The 24,944-nt window shown below is 50.6% G+C and overlaps 8 protein-coding genes and 1 non-coding gene across 9 annotated transcripts; 5 read left to right on the top strand and 4 right to left on the bottom strand.

Moving 5' to 3' along the window:
* Position 1: 1 nt before the first annotated feature.
* ASPBRDRAFT_391982 (uncharacterized protein) lies at positions 2–1,422 on the bottom strand. The gene is made up of 2 exons (XM_067624096.1): positions 1,045–1,422; positions 2–945 (listed from the first exon to the last, which is right to left on the bottom strand). Exons 1-2 carry the CDS (start codon positions 1,082–1,084, stop codon positions 461–463), a joined length of 525 nt encoding a protein of 174 aa, XP_067483323.1. The 5' UTR covers positions 1,085–1,422; the 3' UTR covers positions 2–460.
* A 339-nt stretch (positions 1,423–1,761) lies between these two features.
* Positions 1,762–3,024, bottom strand: ASPBRDRAFT_117331 (uncharacterized protein; the record flags this gene model as incomplete). Its single annotated transcript, XM_067617083.1, has 1 exon — positions 1,762–3,024. The coding sequence occupies one exon, from the start codon at positions 3,022–3,024 to the stop codon at positions 1,762–1,764; it is 1,263 nt and encodes a 420-aa protein (XP_067483322.1).
* Positions 3,025–4,180: 1,156 nt separating this feature from the next.
* Positions 4,181–6,983, top strand: ASPBRDRAFT_117017 (putative RNAPII degradation factor Def1; the record flags this gene model as incomplete). The annotated part of the gene is made up of 2 exons (XM_067617048.1): positions 4,181–4,481; positions 4,561–6,983. 2 exons carry the CDS (start codon positions 4,181–4,183, stop codon positions 6,981–6,983), a joined length of 2,724 nt encoding a protein of 907 aa, XP_067483321.1.
* Positions 6,984–11,093: 4,110 nt separating this feature from the next.
* Positions 11,094–11,177, top strand: ASPBRDRAFT_t50. The gene has a single exon. It is a non-coding gene; the product is annotated as a tRNA-His (tRNA).
* A 288-nt stretch (positions 11,178–11,465) lies between these two features.
* ASPBRDRAFT_38454 (Zn(II)2Cys6 transcription factor domain-containing protein) lies at positions 11,466–13,115 on the bottom strand. The gene is made up of 2 exons (XM_067623941.1): positions 12,828–13,115; positions 11,466–12,772 (listed from the first exon to the last, which is right to left on the bottom strand). Exons 1-2 carry the CDS (start codon positions 12,891–12,893, stop codon positions 11,672–11,674), a joined length of 1,167 nt encoding a protein of 388 aa, XP_067483320.1. The 5' UTR covers positions 12,894–13,115; the 3' UTR covers positions 11,466–11,671.
* A 183-nt stretch (positions 13,116–13,298) lies between these two features.
* On the top strand, positions 13,299–14,412 carry ASPBRDRAFT_72106 (RTA1 domain-containing protein). Its single transcript, XM_067629153.1, has 2 exons — positions 13,299–13,638; positions 13,706–14,412. The coding sequence occupies exons 1-2, from the start codon at positions 13,467–13,469 to the stop codon at positions 14,362–14,364; spliced, it is 831 nt and encodes a 276-aa protein (XP_067483319.1). The 5' UTR covers positions 13,299–13,466; the 3' UTR covers positions 14,365–14,412.
* A 1,141-nt stretch (positions 14,413–15,553) lies between these two features.
* On the bottom strand, positions 15,554–17,779 carry ASPBRDRAFT_38452 (OSBP family protein). The gene is made up of 4 exons (XM_067623940.1): positions 17,270–17,779; positions 16,829–17,154; positions 16,725–16,779; positions 15,554–16,664 (listed from the first exon to the last, which is right to left on the bottom strand). The coding sequence occupies exons 1-4, from the start codon at positions 17,339–17,341 to the stop codon at positions 15,870–15,872; spliced, it is 1,248 nt and encodes a 415-aa protein (XP_067483318.1). The 5' UTR covers positions 17,342–17,779; the 3' UTR covers positions 15,554–15,869.
* A 1,835-nt stretch (positions 17,780–19,614) lies between these two features.
* ASPBRDRAFT_192241 (putative MFS transporter) lies at positions 19,615–21,287 on the top strand (the record flags this gene model as incomplete). The annotated part of the gene is made up of 3 exons (XM_067620457.1): positions 19,615–20,028; positions 20,087–20,320; positions 20,382–21,287. 3 exons carry the CDS (start codon positions 19,615–19,617, stop codon positions 21,285–21,287), a joined length of 1,554 nt encoding a protein of 517 aa, XP_067483317.1.
* A 343-nt stretch (positions 21,288–21,630) lies between these two features.
* Positions 21,631–24,931, top strand: ASPBRDRAFT_38450 (putative beta-N-acetylglucosaminidase). The gene is made up of 4 exons (XM_067623939.1): positions 21,631–22,052; positions 22,119–22,241; positions 22,330–24,381; positions 24,459–24,931. Exons 1-4 carry the CDS (start codon positions 22,017–22,019, stop codon positions 24,825–24,827), a joined length of 2,580 nt encoding a protein of 859 aa, XP_067483316.1. The 5' UTR covers positions 21,631–22,016; the 3' UTR covers positions 24,828–24,931.
* The last annotated feature ends 13 nt before the right edge of the window (positions 24,932–24,944 follow it).

Below are 24,944 nucleotides of genomic sequence, written 5' to 3'. Positions count from 1 at the left end.
GGTTATAGGATGACAATGAGTTGTTATCTGCAGAGAATTGATGTTCAGGATCAGAAATTTAACTTCTTCGAAAAGAAATTAATGCTATCGCTGCTGGACCTATGACACAGACTTGCCCCTCTGGTGATAGCGGGGAAGAAGAGTGGTTGTTCCGTCCCGGAATGTGACTCAGCGTGCACTGTCATCGCCGATTTCGGCGATTTGAGATACCACAATTACGAGAGGTCAGCCCTAGGACATGCCCCGAGTAGGACTGGCGGACATGGTTACGACAGAGCTGTTTTCGAGGGCATAAAGTATTTTCGGCTTATCAAGCTAATCAAGCTCATATTCTGCTATTTGAAGCAAATGATACTCTCGTACACGAAAGGTGCCCTACCATCCGTCTGTTTCCCGACAGATGTCATACTTGTGAAGGCCCATGCCTGACATCATTGACATTGACAAACGGTCAGAGGGTTCAAGAAGCAACCTTAGTGCGACTGCGTGTTCGACTACTAATACCATCCGCGGGGGGATCTCTTTTGGCAGGTTCTTTTGCGGTTTTGGATCGCCCAACCTTCTTCTTGTCTCCATTTGTAGTTTGGCCTTTCTTAGCGTATTTGGCCGTCGTAGAAGCTGATGGTACGGTCTCAGGCCCGTTTTTCTCTGCATCATTCTTCTTTTTCTTCTTGAGTGCAGGCTCCTTTGCATCATCGGCGCCAGTCTTGCCTGCTTCCATTATCGCGGGTGCCACCTCGTGCTCCCGCTTTTCACCCACATTCGGCTCGGTAACAGATTCGTTGGGGGTTGTATCTGCAGAAGTGGAAACCTGCGAGGCAGGTTTGGTCTCATCGGTAGATTTCGCTTCATCGGGATTGGTGTCTGAAGTAGGCTTGCTTTCGGCAGGCTCAGTCACGTCGGACGTTTTCGTTGGAAGATTGGCGCCATTTGTTGGCTCTTGCTCTACTAGATTGTCAGTATATCGTGTCTAAGGTACCAAGGAAAAGCCGAACAAGGAGAAACCTTGAGGCGAGAGGTATAGAAAACCAACCCTTGACATACCTGATAATGTGTTGGAGTGATTACTGGGCCCGGAAGCCATAGCGGCCCGCAGTGCTGGACGAAGCGGGAGATGATGGAGTTTCGTCTAAGGTACCCTGGCTTATCTGCGAATCTTGTGATCGCAAATGATATGCGACTGGTATGCGACTGATATGCCAATTAATGGAAGAAGTAGTAGCCCAAGAGCATCTGTTCAGAGGGAGCGGTTGTTGGGAGCAGGTCCGAGAAGAAGGCGAGGTGAGGTTGCGCCGTGACGTTTACTAAGGCACAATCAGGGGCGCTAACCCGATTCACGCGGAACTCAATCTCGGCTGTCCCCTCTTGCATTCCAGATCCAGAAATAAACAGAACCACTAAGAATTGCTCCGATGCTCAGCCCGAGGGGGAAGACATAAGCCCTAGTTGCACCGGGGTTGTTGTTAGAGGTAAGCACGCCAAGAAGAGGAGAAAGCAGCCCTTAGCGGCAGGAGTGGAGTCCGATGCGGAGTATTAATGTCGGGGGGGTTGGTGTTTTGGTGTGACTGTCGCAACAACAATGGCACAATGCTGCTGGCTGGCTGGCTGATGGCGAAACATGGCTGACGAATCTTATCCCATCGATCTGCGCGCTTCCGTTAGGATCCGCGACGCAAATGGGCCCAGTTAAAGAGCTGCGTTGCATCGATATTTCTGGCGAATTATTCCACCACAAACGTCGCAGAAGAATAAATACATCAATCAGGTCCAGGCCATGTCTACTCGAAGTAGTCGAGAAAGCAAAGCCTTTTCATCAGGTGATGCTTCATGTTCGGCCTTCGCCTTGTCCGTGTCTGACACGTGCTGCAAGATACCTGCCAACCATGTGGCATCTCCCCGCTTCCCCTGGTCCATCAAAAGACGGAGCGCGACCGAGCCACTGCGCACAAATACCTCTCGTAGGCCTACCGGCCATGTCTGCAATGTGGGCATATCCTTATTATACACATACCGAAGAAAGGGCTTCGGATCGGGTACTGTGGGGTGGTAGAGAGCCACAGAGGCAGTGACAAAGTCCGTACACACCGTAGCAATTACCCTGGCGTATTCTTCATACACAGTTGCAGTAACCACATTATTATCATTCAGTCCTTCCCGACTGACCTGCTGGAACAGGTATTTACCGGCATGTCGAAGAAGGTTTTTCGTGTCACGTCTGTTATGCAGATCCTCCATGGAGAAATACATATCTCCTACCTTCACGTAATACCGCATAGCGGAGGCTAAGCCACCCCCATACTGATTTTCAGCGGCCAGGAAATCGGTCAAAAGGTTTCTAGCAACACGCTCGGCGAGGCTTCGGCTGATATGACCATTGAAGGCTCGAAGATCGGTGTTGGCCAACATTCTCAACCATAACAGAACAGTATCTTGCATGCCCTCCGCAACCATAAACTTCACCAAGGTGGCAGATGTCGGCCGATGATCAAATATCTTTAGCCGATCTCGCCAACTTGATGCGAACCACCAGTTGACAACTTTGGTCCCCGCTTTAGAGTCTTTCATGGCCTTGACAAAGTCATCACCGGTACCTCTTGCGAGCATTAACTGGTACTGCAAGCATTGTAGAAGGTCGCCTTTAGTGACATGTCCTGCCGCCGCCAATTCGTCGAATACCACCATAGGCTCTGTCAACATTCTTCGTTGTTTGGCATCGCGTATGCCTGATGCATTGCTGGAGATGGGAGACGCCGAGGGGGCTACCCGAAAAAGCGGGTTGTCCAGGATGTTGTGGAGAAGCCTATCCGTCGCATGAGCAGACGAATGGGAGTTTTCTGGCGCATGTTCGGCAGAAGCTTCATTACGGTCGGATGAAGAAGCGTTGTTGGTCGGATATTCACGATCGAGCTGACGACGGAAGGAGGATGTGATGGCGTTGAGGAGTTGCTCGGATTGACGAGGGGTGCGAGGGAGCGGAAGATGCAGTTTAGACCAAGGATATTTAACGGCCGGAGTGGCCCTCATAGTGTATGGATTTTCCCTATAGCGCCTGTCGCAACAACCAGATAGATAATGGTGAACGAAGGCTGTCGACAATGGCTGGTCCCCTTCTGCTGGGGACAAAGTCCAGGGCTGCGCCTTATCCAGCAAAGTCACGAGTGATTCTGGCCCGAAACGACGGGCGGTGAGCAAGGGCTGGCGGTGCCACCTCACCACGCGATCAGCTTGGCTGTGAAAAGGAAGGGAGCTGAAGATGATCTATCCCTCAATTGAGTTGACTGGTCGACCAGTCGAATTCTGAATAGATGTAGGATATACAGAGTGGCAGGTGCGTATCGGCCACGAATCTGAGCGAACCATCCTGGCTCAGATGATTTCCACAATGCCATCGTCATAAATCTACTAGTAGTAGTGATGACGAAATCATCGACAGAGCGAACCCAAAGACTCGGAACGCCCATCAGGTAAGGTGGTACGAGGTAAGTAACATACCGATTGGTAGAGCAGTTCTACCTCACTAAAAGGATAAGGTACTATCTGAGGCCAAACTTCATTCCCCATCTACTACATTCGCACCAGTAGCACTGTAGCTAAGCAGTAAGTCAGTCGATTAAAGTAGGACTATCCCGGTGATGGTGGTAAATTGGACGCGGTAAGGTAAAGCAGGTAACACTGCCCAGGACCGCATGCTCGCTAAAAACGGGGCGCGGGCAACCAACGCGACCGACCGAAAGTCGCCTTCTCTTCCCCTTCCGTCCCATCCACACCTCGAACCCCATCCATTCAATGAACTCGATCTGCTGCTAAGTAGTAGTCTTTCCCTACTAAACTTTCTGCACCTCCTCCCCCTTCACCTCTAATTATTATTTCCTTTTATCCTTTTCTTGTGTCTTTTGCATCCTTTTTTTATCTCTTGACTCTTTCGGTCTCTTTCTTCTCCTCTTACCTCCCTCCCAAAACAAAATCCCGGCGGCCCTTGTGTGCCCTTAGTGGTTCTGGTGCTGACCTCTCTCGTGAGGCTGCATCTCATCATTGCTACCGTACTAAGTTACGACCTTTTTACCCGCTTTTTCTTCCCACTAGCCGCACCTTGATTTCCTCCCTTCGTCCACGTTGGGTCCTCTCCGATTCCTTCATCTTATTTCTCCATACGGGAGAACCATAAACACCATCAACAGATATGTCTGAAGTTCAAACAAGGCCTTCTGCCTCTCGTGGCAGGGTATCTACCCGTGGTGGCCGTGGCGGCTATAGCTCCAGAGGTGGTCGAGGTGGTAGCAGATCCACAAAGGCAGACAACTCAGATGGCGCACCCACCGCATACGAAGACGAGGGAGAGCTTGGCCAGATGAAGAAGAAATACTCGGACACTCTTCCCATGCTGAAGGAGTTGTTCTCTGATTGGACTGATGAGGATCTGGTCTTCGCTCTGGAGGATGCAAACGGTGACCTTGAGGAGGCAATTGATCGCATTAGTGAAGGTATGGTTTCCTACTACTGTTACTTGGGATAGCTCGGTGCTTCTGGATTTTGCTGACGCTGCTGCTTCTATTCCCACAGGCAATGTCGCTCAATGGGGCGAGGTAAAGAAGAAGACTACGGACCGCAGCCGCCCTAAGACCAAGGAGGTACAGAGCACTCCAGTTGAGACAGTCGCCCCCTCGGTTCGAGGTCGTGGCCGTGGTGGCTTTGAAGGTCGTGGTCGCGCCCGTGGTGACCGTGGTCGTGGAGGTCGTGGTGGTAGGGCCGCTGCTCATACCAATGGAACTCGCGCGGAGAAGCCAGCTGTCGCCACTTCCGTCGAGGAGACCACAGCTACGAGTGCGGCTGTTCCTGAGCCTGCCGCTCCTACCACGTCCGAAAAGACTGCCGATGTCGAGCCAGCTGCTGCAGAGAACGTTGACGATGGCGCTAAGGAGGCATCCAAGAGCAGTGTGATTCCGGAGGGTACAAAGAAGGGTTGGGCTAGCTTGTTTGCCAAACCGGCGCCTCCGCCTCCTCAGAAGAAACCTGCTGCTCCTGCTCCTGTTCCTGCTCCTGCTCCCGCCCCTGCTCCTGCTGCCTCCGCTGTCCCTGCTCCTGCTCCCGAGAAGCCTGCTGCTGCGCCTGTAACGGAGCAGAAGCCTGCTGAACCCGCTCCTGCTCCTGCTCCTGCCCCGGCCCCCGCGCAGGCTCCTGTCCCCGTCCCCGTTCCTATTCCCGTTCCTGTTCCTGCAGAAAAAGCGCCCGAACCAGCTATTCCTCAGCCTCAACCGACCGCAGAAGAAGCTCCTGCAGCTACTCCATCTTCCGCTGATGTCCCCGCTCCGAAGGATGATTTGACGAAGAACAACCTTGCTCAGATCCCCGATGTCTCTCCCCCTGCTCCCACTGCTACCGCAGCTAGCACCGTGGGCAGTGCCCTTGACTCCACCCATCTTGCAGCGGCTGCCACTCCTACCCGCGCTGCTCCTGGAACTTACCCCTCGAGTGCCTTCAAGCAGAGCACACGCACCCCTGGCACTCAACGTCGTGTCATGGAACAACAGGAGGCAGTGGTCATGCCAGGAAACCATGCCGTGGATCGTGCTGCGGTCCAATTTGGCAGCATGGGATTGAACGGCGATGCCGCCGATGTTGACATTGATGAGAACAGAGAAGAAGCTGAGACCCGTGCTCAACCCCCTCAGCACTCGCCTGTTGCCCCTCGAGCCTCGTTGCCTCCTTCCACCCAGGCCCAGATGCCCACTGAAAGCCCTGCAGTCTCTCGCCCGGCCCCGGGACTTCCTCCCGTGCCCCAGGTCTCTGCCGCTGAAAACTCCTTCACTGATTTCGCCCGCTACACCGACGCTCACAAGCCCTACGATCCCTTCACCCAACAGGTCACGCAGCCTCAGCCTCAGATTCAGGAGCCATTTGCCAACCAAGCTCCTGTCCAGCCTACTGTCACAACCGGTAGCGAGTACTCTCCGTTCTATGCCGTCGACCAACGTCTTCCCTACAACTACTACGGCACGTACGGTCAATCTCAAGATGCCACGGTCGCTGCCCAGAGAGCAGGATTCGGTGTTTCGGGCGCTGAAGTGCAACCGCATATTCCTACCACCCAACCTCCTAGCCGGTACGGTCATGTTGAAGCTCCCAACAGTGGCCACACCACTCCCAACCCCACCCTTCCTGGCGCTACTCAGACCCCTACGGCTCAGCACATGCCTGGCCAGGGCGCTCACAGCTACGGATACGGATACCCGTACTACTCCAACCCTCACTATGCTTCGTACATTGGCCAGATGAACCAGTACGGCAGGAACCGCCCGATGTACGATGATGCCCGGAGATATGACGACCACTACCTTCCTCACAGCACTCAGTATGGTTACGGCAGCCAGTATGGCCCGTACGGAAAGGCTGGAATGTATGGTCAGCCTCACGCCTTCTCTTATGACCACTCGTCGTCGCCCGCAACTGCGGCCACCTTCAACCAGGCCATTCCCGGTCGTGACTCGGTCTATGGCCGCACTGGATCCGCCCAGCCGTCTGAGACTCAACAGTCGGCGGCCGCCGGCTCTAATGCCTTCGCAACTGGCATGTCGGACGTTTTCGGTCGCACTCAAGGCGGCTTCGGACAGAACCAGCCGATCACTCAGCAGCCTCCGGTGACTACGGAGGAGACGAAGAGCTTCGATACCCCGAAGGCTGCGGGGCCCAGCCCTTCTCTTGCCCAGGCTAACCGTCCTGGTTCCGCGACCAACAGCGCCCCTGGCCAGCCTCAGGCCCAAACCGGCCTCCCCCCGCTGCAGGGCCAGCAGGGCCAGCAGGGATTCGGTGGCTACCCTCACCTGAACCCTCAGTATGGTGGATTGGGTGCCTTGGGCGGCCACCAGGCTGGAGCCAGTCAGACCCACCACCAGCCCACTGGATACGGTAACTACGGCGGCGCAGGCTTCGCTAACTACTACGGAAACTCTGGACGTGGAGGCTGGGGAGGCAATTACGGTCACTAAAGGCTTATGGCGTTGCATCTTTTCCGGGTGATGGGATTCCTATTGGCTCGTTTCTTTTTCTCTTTTACCATCGGGCGCGGCAAGCCCTGGATTGAAAACCTATCTCCTCTTATATTCACTTGTTAACAACTTTTTCCCCTCTATGTCACTCTCAAGTGTGTAATCTTTACTCTCAATGAGAGCTTGGCTGGTTTTACATCTTTGGTTGATCTTTTCTGCAGGGTTGCGCTCATGATGTACTGAATGGAAAAAAACGTTATCGCTTTGTTTTATTTTTATCTATGTTGCTTGTTTACGGTTTACGACATTTGCCAGTGTCTTCCTATTATATTCAGATGGATTTTTTTTTCCTCTACGCCATCTCTTGCCCCTTTTCGATTCGGTGTCTGATGAAAAACTTTCCATGATCTGTCTTGCTCTCATCTACCTTGCATACTTTCCGCTTCCTGTACTACTTCTTTGGGTTCGGTTGGGACATTGTTCATGCAAATTGGCTGGATTAGGACAAGGGATGGGGGTTAAAGAATGCAAAGAATTGACTGGGACGGCGTTGGACCTTGCTTTTTTTTTTTTTCCGGTGTACAAAAAGTAACTCGCTATAGAGACGGTGACGAGGGAAAAGACACAATGGAGTAGCGCGTGTGTTTCGAGCCCGAATTCGGGTCTTCCCCCACACCGTAACCCTGGCCGTACCTGTTGGCTAGGATTGTGCTGGGTAGATGTAGTCCAGGCTCACAAGTATGCTAACTTATATTACGGAAGATTCCGAATTTTGTCGGTGATACCTTGAGATCATTCCTACGTAGCAGGGGGGGGCCATCTTACAGGGGTTTGTAGTACTAACATAGTACGTGCCTATACATATAAAGAGGCCCTTGATAGTCTAATACTAAAGAGAGGCCTCCGATGGCTTTGTTTTCTCTGTCTATTTTACTAACACATCATAGTGGTGCTGAAATCCATGGCCACGAGTATCGATTCAGGGATTTGCTGGAGGGAATGTTATCAGAATTCATAACCAGTAGAAAGAGAATGAGAATATAATTAAGTGAATCTACTTCGTATCTCGTTCCTTCACTATCTGTATGCCGAGTGACGATGGAAGGAGATCCCTGAAATCAAGACAAATCCTGAAGACAACTTTATTGAAGCTTTTATGGCAGACTTCCTACTATATTTGATCTTGTAGTGGCATCTAGACATACTGCTGACTGGTTGAAACTTGGTGATTACTAGTTTTAGAACTCTAGCATGGCTCGAAAGGATTAGCAAGACGCGCGCGCACAACACGTAAAAGGTGGCTTTGATTCTGTTGCCTACTTCGATCATGTTCATTGAATTTCAAATCTTCCTACATCGCAGCCTGCTATCGGGTTGCCCCAATGTAATCTGGTATAATTCCCGGGAGTTGCCTCGTTACACATATCGAGTGCTACGGAATTCCCCATTCGCATGACAAACAACCAGCTGGACATGCCGTCTTCCCTACTGCTCAGGAGGGCTATATAAGACTCCTTGATTTTCCCACCAACTTGACTCTACACCAGGCGTAGGCAGTGACAGTAACACCAATTCCCCCGGGGGAAGGCCTACTCCACCCCATTCCCTTCACTTTCGCTCCATCACTTTGCCCAGTTCACCTCGCCCTGCTCACTTGTCCTCATTCACTTCCTGCCTCTCGCTTGGCCTCGCACTTTCTTTCCGCCTTCTCCCCCTTATAATCCCTCTTCTCCCCCTCTCAGCTCCCATCTTTCTTCTTTCCTCAACCTCCCCTAGTCATCTCTCTTTGCCCACCCATCTATCTTAGCCCATTCTCCCTTAGGCGGCTACGCCCATATGCGACACTGCCCATATGCGACAAAGCCCATACGCAGCAACCGCCTAAGGCTGCCCACTGTAAGACCCTCCTGACCTGACTTCCATTCCTCTTTCAGAGACACCCTGTTGGAGACTTCCTCCAGTCAGGTAAGTTTGAAATCTGTTTTCAAAGCCACTTGTCTCTGAACCTGCTCCGTGATGATTACTTTCCAGGGTCTTGCGTGCCTGGTCTTCTGAGAGCAGGTCACTTTCTTGCACTATAACCCATCTGCTTGTCAACCCCTTTCCCACCTTCACCGGTGCTTTGTTCTGAGCTGAAGTTCGTTGCCTGCGAGCACTACTGGGTAGCAATTGGAAGCCTATTCTTAGGCTTTCATAGCTTTCTAGGCTCAGTTAGAGCTGGTAAAGGTTCATCCACAACCCCGAGTCTTGAGACGGGTGCGAGACCCTCTCCCTCCATGACGGTGATCTTCCGAGGGGGACCAAAGAGGATTGAGGCCAACTGTAGCCATCCTGTCTCTCGACTCCTGGAAGTGTATTTGGATTGCAAAGTTCTTTCGGCGATGATCACGCATCTACGCTAGATGAGCACTGGGTTATTACATGCCACTGTTCGGGTTCAGCCAAGATTCGTCTCAGGTTGATCTATACCCGACAGTTACCACGCCTCAGATGATGATAACAATAGAGCACCCGGTTTCGGGTCTCTTCTGAGAGGCATTCCCTTTCCCTGCTTTACCATTGCCCCATTGCCCCTGTGTTCGTTATTTTCCTATCTGCACGGTTTCCTTCGTTTGACAAAGTCTTCCGGTTTCCTGGATTCCTCTTTTTTGTTCTTCTTGCTCCTGGAGAAGTGATGCTGCTGTCAGTCTAGGTTTCAAATTATCGACGACCGAACTTTGTGGGGACTAGGAACAAGGGCGGGTGCAGCTGCAATTTACACGTCGGATACGCTTGGGACATGTCCGCTTTGATGCACCGAGTTGGTCATGATCATGAATGAGGTATTTCCCATCATTGAGGTCCTTACTCGGTTCTCTCTAATGTCTAGTTTCCATCGGCTAGGTCTGGTCAGAGGTTTCAGTTGGAGCCGACAAAGGAAGAAAATGTCGATGAGCTTGGTGTATTGAGTGGTGTCAAGGCTGCGGATGGAGGATGATGGATGTTACTATATGTTGAAGATGTTGTTCGATCGTTTGTGTTCGGTTTCTTAGTCTCTGCGAGACCTCTGTGATCTCTTCTACTGGGCTATTGCTGCGTTATCTCATATGTGTTTTCCTTTCTTGTACTTTGACCTGGGTCACTCTTGCGTGTGTCGGTCTACTTCTCTTGTCCAATACAAACTTCTGCCAGGGGAACCAGCATACCCGTAGACCTTGACATAGAACACTGTCGCCTTCATGAAATGACATAAGTCTCTTAACAACGCACCAGACTCTTCCTTTCGTACAAAACAGTAAACTCTAGAAGCAGGCGTCATCTCCCGACGAATGTCGAGCACCTCCTCACTGGTATGTATGGATTTAGTTGACGATGCTGCTGCTAGCTATTTATCTAGCTACTTAGCGGCGAGATGAACCAGACCCGTATGTACTAACAATTTAATCAACAAATGTAGGATAATCCCGTTCCTGCATGGCACAATCCAGGTGCATCTCCAACAGAACGGTCCCTAAAAAATGCATCACCGCTGGCACAGGCACATAGTTATAAGTTGTTTTTTCATCTCGCAGGGACTTTTCATCAGGTGACATGCCATTACCACCAGATAGCCATGGGTTCCAGTTAAATCTACACATTCTCGCAGTCTAATTCATGAAGTGGTTCAGCCGTTCAATGGAAGTGGCGAGAGAGCGTGCGTTGGCTACTATGGTTCGTTGAGGCCTTATCTGGATTATCTTACAGGCTGAATAGCTTCAACGCTCCTAGTGGCGTCGATTTTTGCTTTGGTTAGGCACTGCGGAGGTGAGCCGTTGAATTGCTTCAGCTGACGCTTTGATCGAACTGCAATGCCCACACTACAAATAGTATCCTTGAAATATATTCCGCGACCTAGAACTATACCAAGATATGCAACCCCTCCTAGCTAAATCCAGATAACAGAATCGAGCAGCCGAAAAGGCATCTAGATTGAATATTTGCACTAATTGGAATCCCACAAACAGATTGCAAAATCCCATCGTAGACCACCCACCCATCAAGTTCAACTAACATATAAGTAACTACCACGGTATCTTTTGTAATTGAGGTCTCTTATTAGTCAAACTAAACACCACCCTTTCAGCAAATCAAGGTGCTGTAGTGTAGTGGTCATCATGAAACGTTGTGGTTCTCCGCAGCGCCGTTTCGACCTGGGTTCGATTCCCAGCAGCGCCAAAAAATTGGCGTTTGTGCTTGATTTGACTTTTTGTTTCTTCTGGTCTTCTTTTTTTCTTTCTGCGGATGATGTTTGACTGATGCAGGTTTTTTGTTTACTTGCTGGAGAGGTTGGGGGTATGGGTGGCTATATCGTTATTGACTCCTCCGGTGTCTGCTGGTAAGGGATGACTGTTCGTCGCTGATCTGGCAATTGCTCATAGCTTTCAGGGACTTGGTAGTTATTCTAAGTTTGTGATATCGGTTGAATGTGACATAAATTCTGGGTGGGAGACTTCCAAACCATTGTAGCACTTATCGTAGTTTTCGATATATTCAAAGGGTATATTCTAGGCGTCTCCTAATAGATGGGATCAACAAGTTGGGTAATATTTACACTTTTCTAGTCAAAAGGTTAGAGTAGAGAAAATGGCCAATATAGTAGCCGTCAAGAATTCATTAGCGCCCCGCGTAAGTCCCGTAATAGGTATAAACCTGTATGCTGTCGCAGGGAATTACGACATTTCATCAAACCGACTAGGCTCACTCAAGCTCCGGTTCGGCCACTCTAACCACTCCGCCCAGCTCGGGCCTAGGTGCTTGCTGATGGACTCGATGAGATAGCGGCCACCATCGCCAAACAGCCACAAGTGTCGATGCCAATGCAGGATCACGGCGTAATGAGCTAAGATCACCAGAGCCTCGGGCCGTTGCATTGCCAGGTGCTCGACATACTCGGGGCTGACTATGACAGGCCAACCCGTCGCACCGCTTATATTCTTGAGTGAGCCTCTAAGGGCTGCATTCAAGGACATCTGCAGCGTCTGAATCGCACCCCGATAGGTGGAAGTAATAGCATCGCCCAGTTTAGCTGCTTCAATGCGCCTCAAGAGTTCCGATAACTCGAATGCCAGTTTCGTATCCCAATCGAACATGATTGCTCCGTTTTGAAGTGGTTCTTTAAGGACCGAATCCTGTAGTGCTTGCCATGTAGACGAAGAAACAACGACGCGAATACCAAGTTGAAGTCTGAAACAATGCACGAATCGCTCTAGAAATTTATCGAAGCTTGCGTCTTCGCGGTGAACCAAGACATCACAGAGAGTGTGCATGCCGAGAAAGCAGGAGAAAAGAAATAGTGGGACACTGCTCTCCTGATTAACCTCGAGTCTCCTTTGATTGTAGATCTCCAATGCATGCGTCTGTAGATGGGCTGCATGACGCCGATACCATTTTCCGTTTTCTGGACGCACTACACTCAAGTGTATAGCACTCAGTGCAAGCATTTGATTGATGAGATAGGGCGTTGAAATAACAATTCGCATCACATCCGGGGTACCAATCCAGCCAGCTCCCCCTAGGCTGAGAGTGCGTAGAGTGTTCTCCGTCAGGTTAAAGAACAGCTCAGCGTGAAGCATATTGACAGGCGGACTGTCAGAAGAAGAGACTGGATGTGCAGGCGGATGCGAAGGTAATTCATTCGTCACCGGGCCAGCAGGCGACGGGGTTGATGACTTGCTCGACCGTGAAGGGGCTGCCAGTCTAAACGGATCCGCGTATTCGCAGGAGCGTTCTGAAGACCGACAATTGGAGCATATCGGTTGTTTCTCGTCGCACTGCACCTGTCAGATTCGATGCTACAGGTGTGCCAGACAAATCCATCAAACTTACTTTAATGTGGCGCCGCTTACATTCCAAGCAGCCATTGCGCGACTTTTTATGAGTCCTACGTGGCATCCTTACGATAACTTGGTCGATTCCTGAGAGCGCATCTTCTGGTGCGCCTTATGTGGCGTTGGTGGTGAGGAGTAGTATTGTTCCTGCCTGGCGTGCCTCAAAGATCTCCACCCATGGCTCCGACTCTGCTGATAAGCTTAAAAGTGCGCCCGACCAATAGTCACAACTGGCCCGTGAAAAGCTTAGGATTGCTATTTTCAGAGTTTGAGATGCAGCAGAGACTGGGACGTGTAAGAGGCAAAAGCAAGTAAAGCCAGAATTGGGGGGGTTTTACGAATCCGCGTATGCACAGACCACTTCACCTACCACTAAACCAAATCCGGTAGTGTCCCCAGGGACGGATCCAAACCGACGCCTTCCAGTAGGCTGAGTTCTATACGCGTATTCAGGTTCTGCGATTTTAGTGAACAGAAGATCACCGATCTTTCTGCGGTACAGCCACGTGTGAAATGTCTTCAAAGAGACATATAAGACCAAGATGGATGCGGGATTCGAGTTCGATCTCGCAACAATCTCACCTCCACAGCTATAGATAAAAGTCCCCGAACGAGAGGCAGCCTACATCCGTCCATCATGGCCAAGCTGGAACCCTACGTACCAGGCTTCTATCTGTGGAGCTACATGCCCTCCATTCCGGCAGCGGTTATATTTCTCATCCTATTCCTGGGAGCCACTGGATTCCACACCGTCAAGCTTATCCGATCCCGAGCATGGTTCAATATCCCCTTAGCCATTGGCGGCATTTGTATGTGCTCTTTGATACACATTTATACCCCACTGAAGAAAACCCTATCAACTGACACACAGTATAGTTGAAATTATCGGATTTATCGCCCGAATATTCTCGCATTTCCACACAGCGGATCTCCCGCCTTTCGCGATCCAGAGCGTGTTCATCCTCATTGCTCCAGTTCTCTTCGCCGCATCGGTATACATGGCGCTAGGTCGGATCATTCGAAGCGTCAATGCAGAACAGCACTCTATAGTCCCCCTTCGCTGGGTGACAAAGCTCTTCGTCACGAGCGATGTTGTTGCCTTCTTCGTCCAAAGCAGCGGAGCGGGCTTGCAGGCGGTTCAGTCAATGCAGACCATATCGAAGGTCATCGTTATCATTGGCCTTATTGTCCAAGTGGGCATGTTTGTTTTCTTCATCGTTGTCTCGCTTGTATTTCACAAGCGTATGCAAAAGCACCCGACATCCGGATCACAGTCACCATGGAAATATCACATGTATACGCTCTTCGCGGTGAGTATTCTGATCCTGGTTCGGTCAATCTACCGTGTTATTGAATATGCGATGGGGTATAACGGCTACCTTTTGACGCATGAGTGGCCACTCTATGTGTTTGACTGTGTGTTGATGTGGCTTGTTATGGTGATTTGGGCTGTGAGATATCCTGGTGATATTCGGATAGGGAAGCCCGAGATGGAACTCATTGCGACGCGAAGTGATGACGATACGACTGTATAGACATTATTAGACCTTTGTTTGTATATATGAATGGTATGACTTTTGAGCTTCCTTTCCATTGCTAGTAATGATCCATCATACAATGTGTGTGAATCTCATGCTGTAACGAAGATGCTCGAAACGACTGTGCGTACCCACGTTATCTTCAGCAGAGGTACTGATTCAGCAACTGAACACATGCTGCAAGCCCTCATAGCTGAAAGATGAATGGCGGACATGAAGAAAAGGAAGGAACCTCTCAAAGAGTATCGATAGGTAGCTCGTAGATCATATGATTGAAACTAATTATATACATGAAAAGAAAACAAAAACGAAGCCAACAGATGACTGCTCCGACTACGGATAACTAATCCGTAGATTAGAATAGAAAGAAACTAACTATCTTGACCCACAAAGCTATCGTATGGAGGTTCTCGGCCCCTGCATTGCTATCCGGGAGCAGTAGTTAAGTATAGATCAATCTATCTACATTTCCCTACAGAGCCCCACAGTCTTCGAATCTAACACTAGCAAAACACATCCACTAATTCCATTCAGCTCCTCTCCCCCTTAGCTACTTACTGAATAGTCAAATGGGCGGAAGTTACGATCTACAGTCCTGACACTGAGTATTGGACTACATAGCAGCGACTATCAGACGTTCAGCACGTACTACTTGGATCGAATTGTCCTAAATATTAGGTAGTACCTGGGGTTCAATCCTATTACTATCATCAAACATGGCGGACCCGTGAAAGGGAAACAATAATAACTCGTGGTATACGTTTGAGTGGTCCCTTTGAGTAACTTCCTGACATCAACGATCGCCATGATAGGCTCTGTGCAAAACTGACATCGACTGACATCTTTCAATGTGTGGTAGCTTTCAACGGATCAAGATCCAAATCACGACAAAATTGGATGCATGGCCTGTGCAGAAACCATGCCCTTCTGTTCGCAGTAGTGCTGAAGATGATGACCATAAACCAGAACCCCGCTGGCCAGGCCAGCCGTGTTCATCGCTTCCCAATTGTTTGGTTTATTGAGAGTGGTAGTTTCATTAGAGTTTGATGGTAAGACACTGATTGAATCATGAAGCGAGTGGCGTAACGGACCGAAGGCTGATCCGAGGTAGACAGGCCGAGACTATTGAATCTAATATTGCCCCGTTGAAGGAGATTAAAACGGGGAGAAACTCTAGTCAATAATATGTAGGCTTGTTGCCAAGACTTGGACTTTGATTGATATTGTCAAAGGCGAGAAATAAACAAACTCTTATTACTCCGTCGCGCGAACTGCATCTTTCCAATGTCGCTGGGATTCGCTGATTATCCAGCTGTCGTTACTGTTCTATATACAGGTACCGAAACATCTCCACCAAAGCCAAATAATAGATCCTGTTATGAAAGCAAACGTACTCTATAGTGGCACTTGTTCATGCCATGTTTGCCAGATCACTCGTCCACCCGGACCATAAAAAAAGTTGATTAAACGCAACGTGTATATCTGCCGACCATCGACTTATTTCATGCAGTAATACCCAGACCTTCGCCGCCGGTCTTGTGGTAAGGGGGCTTGGCGTCCGCGGCGCTGGTAGGGTCAAACCGCCAGACACCGCCGGTCTTGTCGCTCTCCAAGGACGTAACGCCGATCATTCTCGCGAGTCGCCAGAATTCCTCATCGTCGGCGTCATTGACGCGCTTGAAGAAGCGTCGGTCCCACTCGCGGCCTTCTGCCTTCTCAACCTTGCGAAGCTCGCGCTGGGCGTTTTCGATCTTGGACTTGGCCACGGACACGGCATCCATATCGCCCCGCTCAATGCCTGCCGCAACGTCCCCCCATGCCCGTCGGCTCTCATAGAGATCTTGCTGGTCGATGGGCGCCAAAGTCAACGGGGTGGTCTTCGTGTCCTTGACGGAGAATCTGTCGACCTCATGCTTCCGGGAGTCTTTGATGACGAACTGATCCGACCATTGTCCGTCAACAGTGTACAGAGGCTTCTTCTCGCCTTCATTCTCCTTGAACAAAACGGCGCTGAAGGTGTTCTTCTTGCCGCTGAGCCAGCCCTTGCCAGAGTAGTCAATCTTCGCTACGTAGCCAGTGCTGCTGGCAATGCGGGTGGACTTCTCCAGCTCGACAAACGGGGTTCCGTAGATCAAGGATTCAATGTGCAGGTGTGGGAGGGTGATTAGGTACCGCTCCTGCTGAGAAGGATCGTTCTTATCCGCACCTGGAGGAGTGAGGGTCAACAGAGCATGTCCGATCTGTTTGATTTGGATGGTGCTGGAGAAGGACGCCTTCTGGGCGTTGTATCCTTGAAGCTACATATTGAACACACAGTCAGAACCCCGCCTTTTATTGTATCTTGAGTAGTTACATACCTCGACGCCATGCTTCTCGTTTCTGATAGCATAAGCAGTGGCCGGGGGATGGTGGCTGAATCGGTCAATACGATACCAGAAATGGCTACAGCATTATCACCTACCTGACTTGCTCACTGATCAAGGTGGTCTCGCCCACGTCCGCATCGGCATCCCATTTGCCAAGGAACAGCTCTCCCAGAAAAGGGTTCAAGGGCTTCTTCTCACTACCGAGCTTCTCACTGCGACTGCAGTATTGCTGGTGCAGAGTGCTGAGGAACCACTTCAAGACGGCCAGAGCTCTCTTCTCTGGATCCGCCTCTTTGGCGGCAGCCACAAAGAGGGCTGGGTGTTCGGCCCAGTAGGCAGAATATTCGGTCAAGGAGGTGGACGAGAGGATAAAGGGCGGGGCGGTCAAGGAGGAAAGATCTCCGTTGAAGGAGGCGATAGACTGGAGGAAGGTACCATATCGGTTAGCCAAGGTCAGTCAAGCAATATCGGGGTTAGATAGTCTAGAGTGTGGGACCAATTGACTAGGAAGAAAATCGGTCGTTCAAACTTCATACCTTAAGGAAACTTGTCCAGGAACCTTTGCTGTGGGCGGGAACGCCAGACCCTGCATCCTTGCTGGAACTCATTTTGCAGATGTAGAAACAATATCGACTACTGATTTGGTGCAAGACCGCAGGACTGGCTAATAATAAGCCCTGGGAGGACGGCTGAGAAAGAGTGAAGCGGGGAAGAGAGAAGAAGGAGGGGAGAGGCACAGGAGGGAGACAGATGAATATGTCATGGGGGGGAGAGTGGAAGAGGAAAGCGGCCGGAGGGCGATCGGGTCACCCACCAAATCCGAATTCAAGCCACCCGCGCAGGGGGTCAACTCTTTCGACGTCATGGGTGGCTGAGCTAAGCTCTGCGGATGCTCCTGTCCTGCTTGCTTTTCCACTGATAGGATGACCCCAAAGGATGGGAATACAATGGACTGGGTTTCTGGATGACTGCCAGCCTCATGCTATCCCGGTATTCGTTGGTGCATTCTGACTTTCGCAACTCGCGTGCCACTTGCGCCTTAGCTCCGTAGCGGAGATTATATTAAGCCAGCCACTTCGTTGTTCCTTAAGCCTACTACGCAGTGGAGAATAACTGAATATTCAGATGTAATAACGGGCGGAAAAAGAAAAAGGAAATGAGGGAAGAGGAGGGGGCGAAAAGCAATTATAACAAGGTGCAAAAATAGAGTGCAGATGAAGTTCCGGGTTGTTGTGCCTACTGTCTACAATATTCCTCTACTCTCTACAATTACCCCTGATCTCGTGATAGCTTATCAGTCGACTTGGCGACAGAACCGACCACAATCTACGGAGTAGATTTCCAGACTCCCAGGCCTGACACTGGCATATCAAAATCATTGATGGGCCTGTATCGTTGAATTTCACGAACGACTCTGTTTTTACTCTGCTATACTAAACGCCGTCTGTTGTCTATCTGTTGCTCAGTCTAATTGCATCTCCATCGGTTACCACGCTCAGCATGACAACTGGGTCAAAGTCACCTGTATGGATCGAAAGTGACTGCAAGCTTCGAACACAAAAGGTCCCAGCATAGTCACACTCCAGATCGGATGAATGGATGCAATGGGCTTCCCCGGGGTGAAATCTGGACGAAAGCGGAAGGTTGAACTCCTCATTATTGGAACCTTGGGATGTTACTGTGGTGACTCCGCCTTCTCGGGTAAACTACCTTCTTACGGAGTAAGACAGGCCTCGAAAGGCCTCGATAACCGCCACCTATGTACATCCTCATATTGTTCGATCTTGTGCCTCTCCCTTGAGGCTTTAGATCAGATCAACACCAGTCATTCGAACTCATCGATCGTCCACGGCTGATCAAGTAGCCCTACAACTCAGAGACAGTCGATGATTGCCAAGTAGCTCGAAACCAAGTTATATTGAAGGGGGCGCGATCGACTAGACAGGAGCACGAACTTGGCTCTCGACTCTCCTGAGTCGTGTGAAATCCCCAGTCTCCACTGTGGCCCTGGTGTCTTGGCCGATTACTGGGTGTTCGACACGAGAGCTGCCGTACCCCGGACGACTCGAGGTTGTCGCAAGTTTTGCTGAAAAGATTTCTCATTTCTGCCATCTGGATAGCTTTGTGCGACGAGGTTATGGACTCGGACACTCTCCGTATGCCTCCTGAATTTAGCTGCCGGTTCAAAATGATTCACACGCCGTTGGCTGCGCAGCGTTCCTGGCGCCCCTGTGCCGATCGGGTTCCCACCTCCGCGGCAAGCTACGGTTCCCGGCTTTTGCCCCAAGCTTATAACTAGTTTCTCAAGCGTGCTCGGCGGGTGCTCGGCGTCAAGAAGGCTATGAGCATCAATGGTTTAGCGGCTACCAAAGTTTGATCTGAGCTAAACTCGTATGTGGATACTGCAGAAGGCTCTGCTCTTACTTATCTGGGCGTTTAAGCGTATCTAGGGGCAGTTAGTCCCACAGTCTCGCCCTCTCACCGGCGATAGTCGCGCTGAAAAATGGAGTCGTGACACTCCACGTGTGGTCGAGAGCTCTCTGCCTCCCGGTGGTTAGGTTTCCTTTAAATATGGTGGTGGCTCCATGATAATAAGGCATACTTTGATGGCTATATGACTCGATTCATGTACAGTATCTAGGTGTCTGGGTGCTATGGAGCCCCATCCTCTCATTTGATCTTGATCCGTCACAGCATTATAGATACATTCTTTCATTATCATCAATCGTCATTTTTCTAGCATGATGTGCTTCCTGATTTCATACATTCGTTCCGGATACCAAACAGCGTCATCTCAGCAATAACGGAAACACCGTCCCCGTGTCTGGTGTGGCACAAGTCGTGCAAGCATAACTTCGAATAGCGTCAACGACCAGGCAACATGTTCGACCAAAAGTTTTTGAATTCGTCCTCAACACTTGTTGTCTCTAATGGACATCAGAGCTCCAGATATGAGCATCGACCGCCTCTCAACTCAACCATTACCCTCATTCAGGCCACCACTCATGACTCAGACCGTACTTTGCCTCAAGGAAACATCCTCGAAGATATCAATGAGGATCAGTACAACCGGCTCTCGCCTACTCGAAAACTTATTGTCGTTATGATCCTTTCATATTCTGCTACCCTTGGCCCCATATCCTCTACCGCCATTCTAGCCTCTGTCCCCGAGATTGCCAGGACGTTCAAGACAACAGGAGACATTATCAGTGCTAGCAACGCTCTTTACCTAGCTTCCATGGGGCTCGCTGCCCTTCTCTGGGGCCCTTTGAGTCAAATATCGGGTCGCCGTCCGGTGAGTGACTTTCGTGGGATTATACTATTCCTCTTAAACCTAACAGCTGCTCCCTCAGATCCTCATTGCGAGTTCCATCCTCTTCTTTCTATTTACTGTAGCCACAGCGCTAGCTCCTAATCTTGAAGCCTATTTTATCTTCCGCATATGTGCTGCGTTTCAAGGAACTGCATTTTTAGTGCTTGGAAGTGCCACCGTGGGCGATATTTATGAGCCAATGTCTCGAGCCTTACCACTGGGATGGGTATTGTCAGGTAGTGTGACTGGGCCTGCCCTTGGTCCCTTTTTAGGTGTATGCCTCATCCAAAACATACATTTCCCTGTATGTGCTTAACTGACACTGTCTGATATAGGGCGTTGTGGCTACCTTCCGCCCATGGAGATGCATTTTCTGGCTGCTTGCTGCATTAAACGGCTTCGCAGCAGTCCTTCTCGTGATATTTTTTCCGGAGACCATCAGTCATAAAGCAAACACCCATTTCAAGGGCAAGAGCCTGGCTCAACAGACCAAGCAACTTTGGATCCACATTTCTCCCCTTCGCATTGCCCGCTTAGTCTTCTCTTACCCGAACATTTTCCTCACTAGTCTCACTGCCGGTGCCCTAGTGTGGAATCAGTACGCCCTCCTCACCCCTATTCGCTATGTCCTTAACCCTCGCTTTCACCTTGAAAGCCCCATTGAAGCCGGCCTCTTCTACCTCGCCCCCGGCGGTGGCTACATAGCCGGAACCTTCTTTGGTGGCCGCTGGGCCGATCTTGTGGCTCGGAAATACACCCGAATCCGCAACGGACGACGCATACCTGAAGACCGCCTCCGCTCTTGTGTCTCCTTCATCCTCATTGCTATTCCAGCATGTATTCTCGTGTATGGCTGGTCAGTCGACAAAGAGGTTGGGGGGATACCAGTCCCCGTCATCGCTATGTTTCTTCAAGGAGTGGCCACGATGTTCTGCTTTCCCAGTCTGAACACTTACGGATTGGACGTTATGCAAGAGAGTGGTCGAAGCGAGGAGGTTGTCGCAGCGAACTTTGTCTGCCGGTATATGTTTGCTGCTCTTGGGACGGGCGTTGTTCTACCTGCCCAGGAGGCAATGGGCGTGGGGTGGTTCAGTACTGTCTCGGCGTTATTTCTAATAGCTGTCGGTGGTGGGTTATATCTGACTGCGGAATATGGCCCTCGATGGAGGGAGGCGGTCGATGCAAAGCTTCAGGCTAGAGAGGAAGAAAAGGGGAGAAAGAGCGCCTCAGAGCATATCTGAATCTCCTGCAACCCATCTGGGTCGTCACGTCATAAGCACAATACCTAACTGCATTAATGATGATCTCGGCCGTGTCACGACCGGAATGACGGTTCTTGGTGGCTCTTCTACTACTGTAAATACTAAGAATCTAGCATTTTGACTTAATGATTTGGCTACCTCACATGACCTGTTTTTGTCAGCTAGATTGTCCATTGACTCGTCCTCTCTTACCAAATCCACCACCTAGTTTGAACCACTGCTGCTCGAACAGCCCCTAGAATCGCTACAACAGGAGCTATACCCAGAAGTAGTCGATGTATCAACTTGGGCCTTGATGAGACTCGATCATAAGTATTGAGGGGGCGGCTTGTGGGAATACAGAAGTAGTAGATTGCGAGGGCTGCACACCCGGACGCTGGATAAATTTAAGCTGTCCTCACTCCGCCCGGCACTGATCGTCTCTTGCCCATCTTCCCCCTCCCCCCCCACAATTTTTCTCCCTCTCCAACTTCAATCACTATACTCTGGCTGGCCTGAGATTGTCTTGCTTCTTGTTGGTCTACTGCAGCCTTTCACTCCGTTTTAGCTTGATGGTCCACCTTCGTTTGCCGAGATCTAAAATTAGTTGACTCCACTGGTTCTTATCGATAGACCAAACGCGTACCCCATCGGCTCTGCCCCTCTTACGGCACCACAGCTTCGTAACGTTTGATCTTGATCTTCCCTTTACTGAAAAAAAGTTTTACAATGCCTTTGACTGGACTGCAGAAGCAAATTGGTCAGGTATGGTGTCACTCAGCCTCGAGTTGCCCTCTAAGAAATATCCGACTGAACCATGGCGGAGTTTAGCTCTTTGCGGTCGGGTTCCACGGCCTCACTCCCAGCCCAGAAATCAAGACTTTGATCCACGACTATGGTATTGGTGGGATCGTTCTCTTCAAACGGAATGTTAGCGATGCAGCTCAGCTTCAGGTAGGCGACTTCCTCCGTGACCATTCATTGCTATCAGCATACCGCCCGCACCGAGATTTAGTGACTGATATAAAGTCTACAATCAAAGGCCTTGACGCATGCGCTTCAAGAAGAAGCACGATTAGCAGGACACGAACACCCCTTACTTATAGGAATAGATCAGGAGAATGGCCTTGTCACTAGGGTGTCGCCTCCGATTGCTCCGCAGATGCCGGGCCCAATGGCCTTAGGTGCCACTAATTCCCCCGATCTCGCATACCAGGTCGGGGCGGCAACAGGTGAGATACTGAGCGCTTCGGGAATCAACATGAATTACGCGCCAGTCTGTGACATCAATTCCGAGCCGCTCAACCCTGTCATTGGGGTTCGTAGCTTCGGAGATAATCCCGAGTTCGTGGCTCGGTTCGCCAGCGCCAGCGCCCGAGGTCTTCGGGAGCACAAGGTCGTACCTACTGTGAAACATTTTCCAGGACACGGCGATACTGCAGTTGATTCCCACTATGGGCTACCCGTCATTCCGAAGACACGAGAACAGCTGGAAAGGTGCGAGCTGGTTCCCTTCCGTCAAGCAGCAAATGAAGCAATTGAGGCAATCATGACAGCCCATATTTCCCTACCTGGCATAGGAGATGGCAGATTGCCTGCCACCTTGTCACCAGATGTGATGAGAATCCTTCGTGAAGACATGGGGTATGGAGGTATGGTTATTACGGACTGTCTCGAAATGGACGGGATCCGTGCTACGTACGGAACAGAGCAAGGCGCTGTCCTTGCTCTGGCTGCTGGCTGCGACAGCATTATGATCTGCCATACGTATTCTGTCCAAGTAGCCTCTATACTTCAGGTCTGCCAGGCCGCTGAGTCTGGAGAAATCCCTTCTGCGCGGCTGAATGAGGCTATAGGTCGTGTGAACGAACTGAAACGCCGCTTCCTAAGCTGGGAGACGGCGCTGCGGCCTCTAGAATCGAGAAAAAACTGGCCCGCTCTAGGAGCAGACATGACGAAGCATTCTGCTTTGGCTCAACAAGCCTATGCTCAGTCTGTGACGCTTGTTCGGGATGCCTCACAGATTCTTCCTGTGTCTAGGTCCGCTAACGTCGTCTTCCTCTTCCCCGGAGACCAGACCCCAGCCGGAGGTGCAGTAGACGGAGAAGGACTGGGAAGGAAGGGCTCCTACAACGCCTCCGTTTACCTCGATATACTGAAGCAATACAACCCAACAGTGGTTGAGATTCGATATGGGGCAGCAGGCTTATCAGCTGAGCTGATAAGTACCATCGAAGCTGCTGATGTCGTTATCTTCACTTCTATCAATGCGCGGGAGTCACCATTTCAGCGGACATTAGGCTTGGAGCTGCCTAGCCGGGTTCGTAAGTTGGTCAGCATCGCCGCCTGTAACCCCTACGACTTTCTGGAAGATGCGTCCGTGGGAACATATATCGCCACCTATGAGCCAACACTTGAAGCATTTGCGGCAGCTGCTAGGGTGATATTTGGGCAATCGGAAGCTAAGGGCATCTTGCCCGTCGAGAATCCTACTAGTCAACTGTCTGTTGAGGAATCAGATTTGGCCAACACAAAGGATATCTTGCAACTAACTGCTGTTTGGAATGCTGCGCTGCCTACCTACCCACTTCCCACCCAGAAGTTGCAATTACTTATAAATCAAGAGCATGGGCACCATTTTGTTGCTCGCATGGGTGCTGATATTGTAGGGTTTGGCTTGACATACACCAGCAATGCATCGACAGGAGTTGTTGGCAACATTGCTGTGCTCGCAGTGGATCCAGCAAAACAAGGCCAGGGACTTGGAACCGCCTTGATCTCCAAGATCACTGCTTGGTATCGGGACAACCTGAAGCTCTCACGTCTCGAATTAAGCAGCTCGTTTCCGAGGTTCTTCCCTGGAATCCCCAATGATTTGCCGCCATCTGTACAGGAGTTCTTCGAAAAGCGTGGCTTCTCACTATGGGATACAAACCCGCGGAATGTGGACCTGTACCGAGATATCCGTGACTTCAAGGCCCCTGACGCATATATCAGTCGGGCTGCGGATCAGGGATATACCTTTGGTCCGCTCCAGCCCGAGCATTATGAAGAATGTCTGGCTGGACAAAGGAAGAATTTCTCTGCAAATGCGGTAAGCATATTCCCACTTTCTACACGCGTTAGCTTTCAACGTGTCTTCCTATCGCTGGAATATCTAACGATCAATAGGCCTGGGTGCGCCAATACGAAGAGCTCCACCCTACAACATATCCATTCAGTGTAATGGCAGCTTTCGACTCCCAGGGAAAACAGGTCGCCTGGACGCTGATGCTTGGCCCGGACTCGCCCGCCCTACAGAGAAACTGGGCGCTCCCACCTGTGTGCGGGCCCAAGACCGGCCTTATCGGCTGTGTAGGTGTGGATGCGGATCACAGGAAGAAGGGACTTGGGCTGGCGCTACTCAGCCACGCGATGGAGGACCTGAGGCGAAGAGGCGCGGAGGGAGTGTTTGTCGACTGGGTGGTGTTGGAAGGGTTCTATGAGCAGCTCGGCCTCAAAGTCTGGCGCGAGTACCGACGGGCAACTCTTCATATGTAGTTGTACAACATCATCTCCATAGGAAGTCGTCACTAGGGAAGCACATAGCTACTACTATTGGACCAAGATTCACGCTGACAATCCCCGCATGTTGACTGGCCGAGGCCTGCATCTCGG

Source organism: Aspergillus brasiliensis (genome assembly GCF_001889945.1).
Source record: "Aspergillus brasiliensis CBS 101740 unplaced genomic scaffold ASPBRscaffold_2, whole genome shotgun sequence".
NCBI classification, from domain to species: Eukaryota; Fungi; Ascomycota; class Eurotiomycetes; order Eurotiales; family Aspergillaceae; genus Aspergillus; species Aspergillus brasiliensis.
The sequence above is the reverse complement of the archived record's forward strand: the minus strand, read 5'-3'. Positions and strand labels throughout refer to the sequence as shown.

What these genes read in the sequence shown, in the direction of transcription:
- ASPBRDRAFT_391982 (XM_067624096.1), bottom strand. Translation starts at nt 1,084, where the DNA reads ATGGCTTCCGGGCCCAGTAATCACTCCAACACATTATCAG. An exon ending in TCACTCCAACACATTATCAG is followed by an intron (nt 946 to 1,044) that starts GTATGTCAAGGG and finishes ACAATCTAGTAG; the next exon opens with AGCAAGAGCCAACAAATGGC.
- ASPBRDRAFT_38454 (XM_067623941.1), bottom strand. Translation starts at nt 12,893, where the DNA reads ATGCCACGTAGGACTCATAAAAAGTCGCGCAATGGCTGCTTGGAATGT. An exon ending in GTAAGCGGCGCCACATTAAA is followed by an intron (nt 12,773 to 12,827) that starts GTAAGTTTGATG and finishes TGACAGGTGCAG; the next exon opens with TGCGACGAGAAACAACCGAT.
- ASPBRDRAFT_72106 (XM_067629153.1), top strand. Translation starts at nt 13,467, where the DNA reads ATGGCCAAGCTGGAACCCTACGTACCAGGCTTCTATCTGTGGAGCTAC. An exon ending in CTTAGCCATTGGCGGCATTT is followed by an intron (nt 13,639 to 13,705) that starts GTATGTGCTCTT and finishes CACACAGTATAG; the next exon opens with TTGAAATTATCGGATTTATC.
- ASPBRDRAFT_38452 (XM_067623940.1), bottom strand. Translation starts at nt 17,341, where the DNA reads ATGAGTTCCAGCAAGGATGCAGGGTCTGGCGTTCCCGCCCACAGCAAA. An exon ending in TTGATCAGTGAGCAAGTCAG is followed by an intron (nt 16,780 to 16,828) that starts GTAGGTGATAAT and finishes TGACCGATTCAG; the next exon opens with CCACCATCCCCCGGCCACTG. An exon ending in ACGAGAAGCATGGCGTCGAG is followed by an intron (nt 16,665 to 16,724) that starts GTATGTAACTAC and finishes TTCAATATGTAG; the next exon opens with CTTCAAGGATACAACGCCCA.
- ASPBRDRAFT_38450 (XM_067623939.1), top strand. Translation starts at nt 22,017, where the DNA reads ATGCCTTTGACTGGACTGCAGAAGCAAATTGGTCAG. An exon ending in TGCAGAAGCAAATTGGTCAG is followed by an intron (nt 22,053 to 22,118) that starts GTATGGTGTCAC and finishes GGCGGAGTTTAG; the next exon opens with CTCTTTGCGGTCGGGTTCCA. An exon ending in GCGATGCAGCTCAGCTTCAG is followed by an intron (nt 22,242 to 22,329) that starts GTAGGCGACTTC and finishes CTACAATCAAAG; the next exon opens with GCCTTGACGCATGCGCTTCA.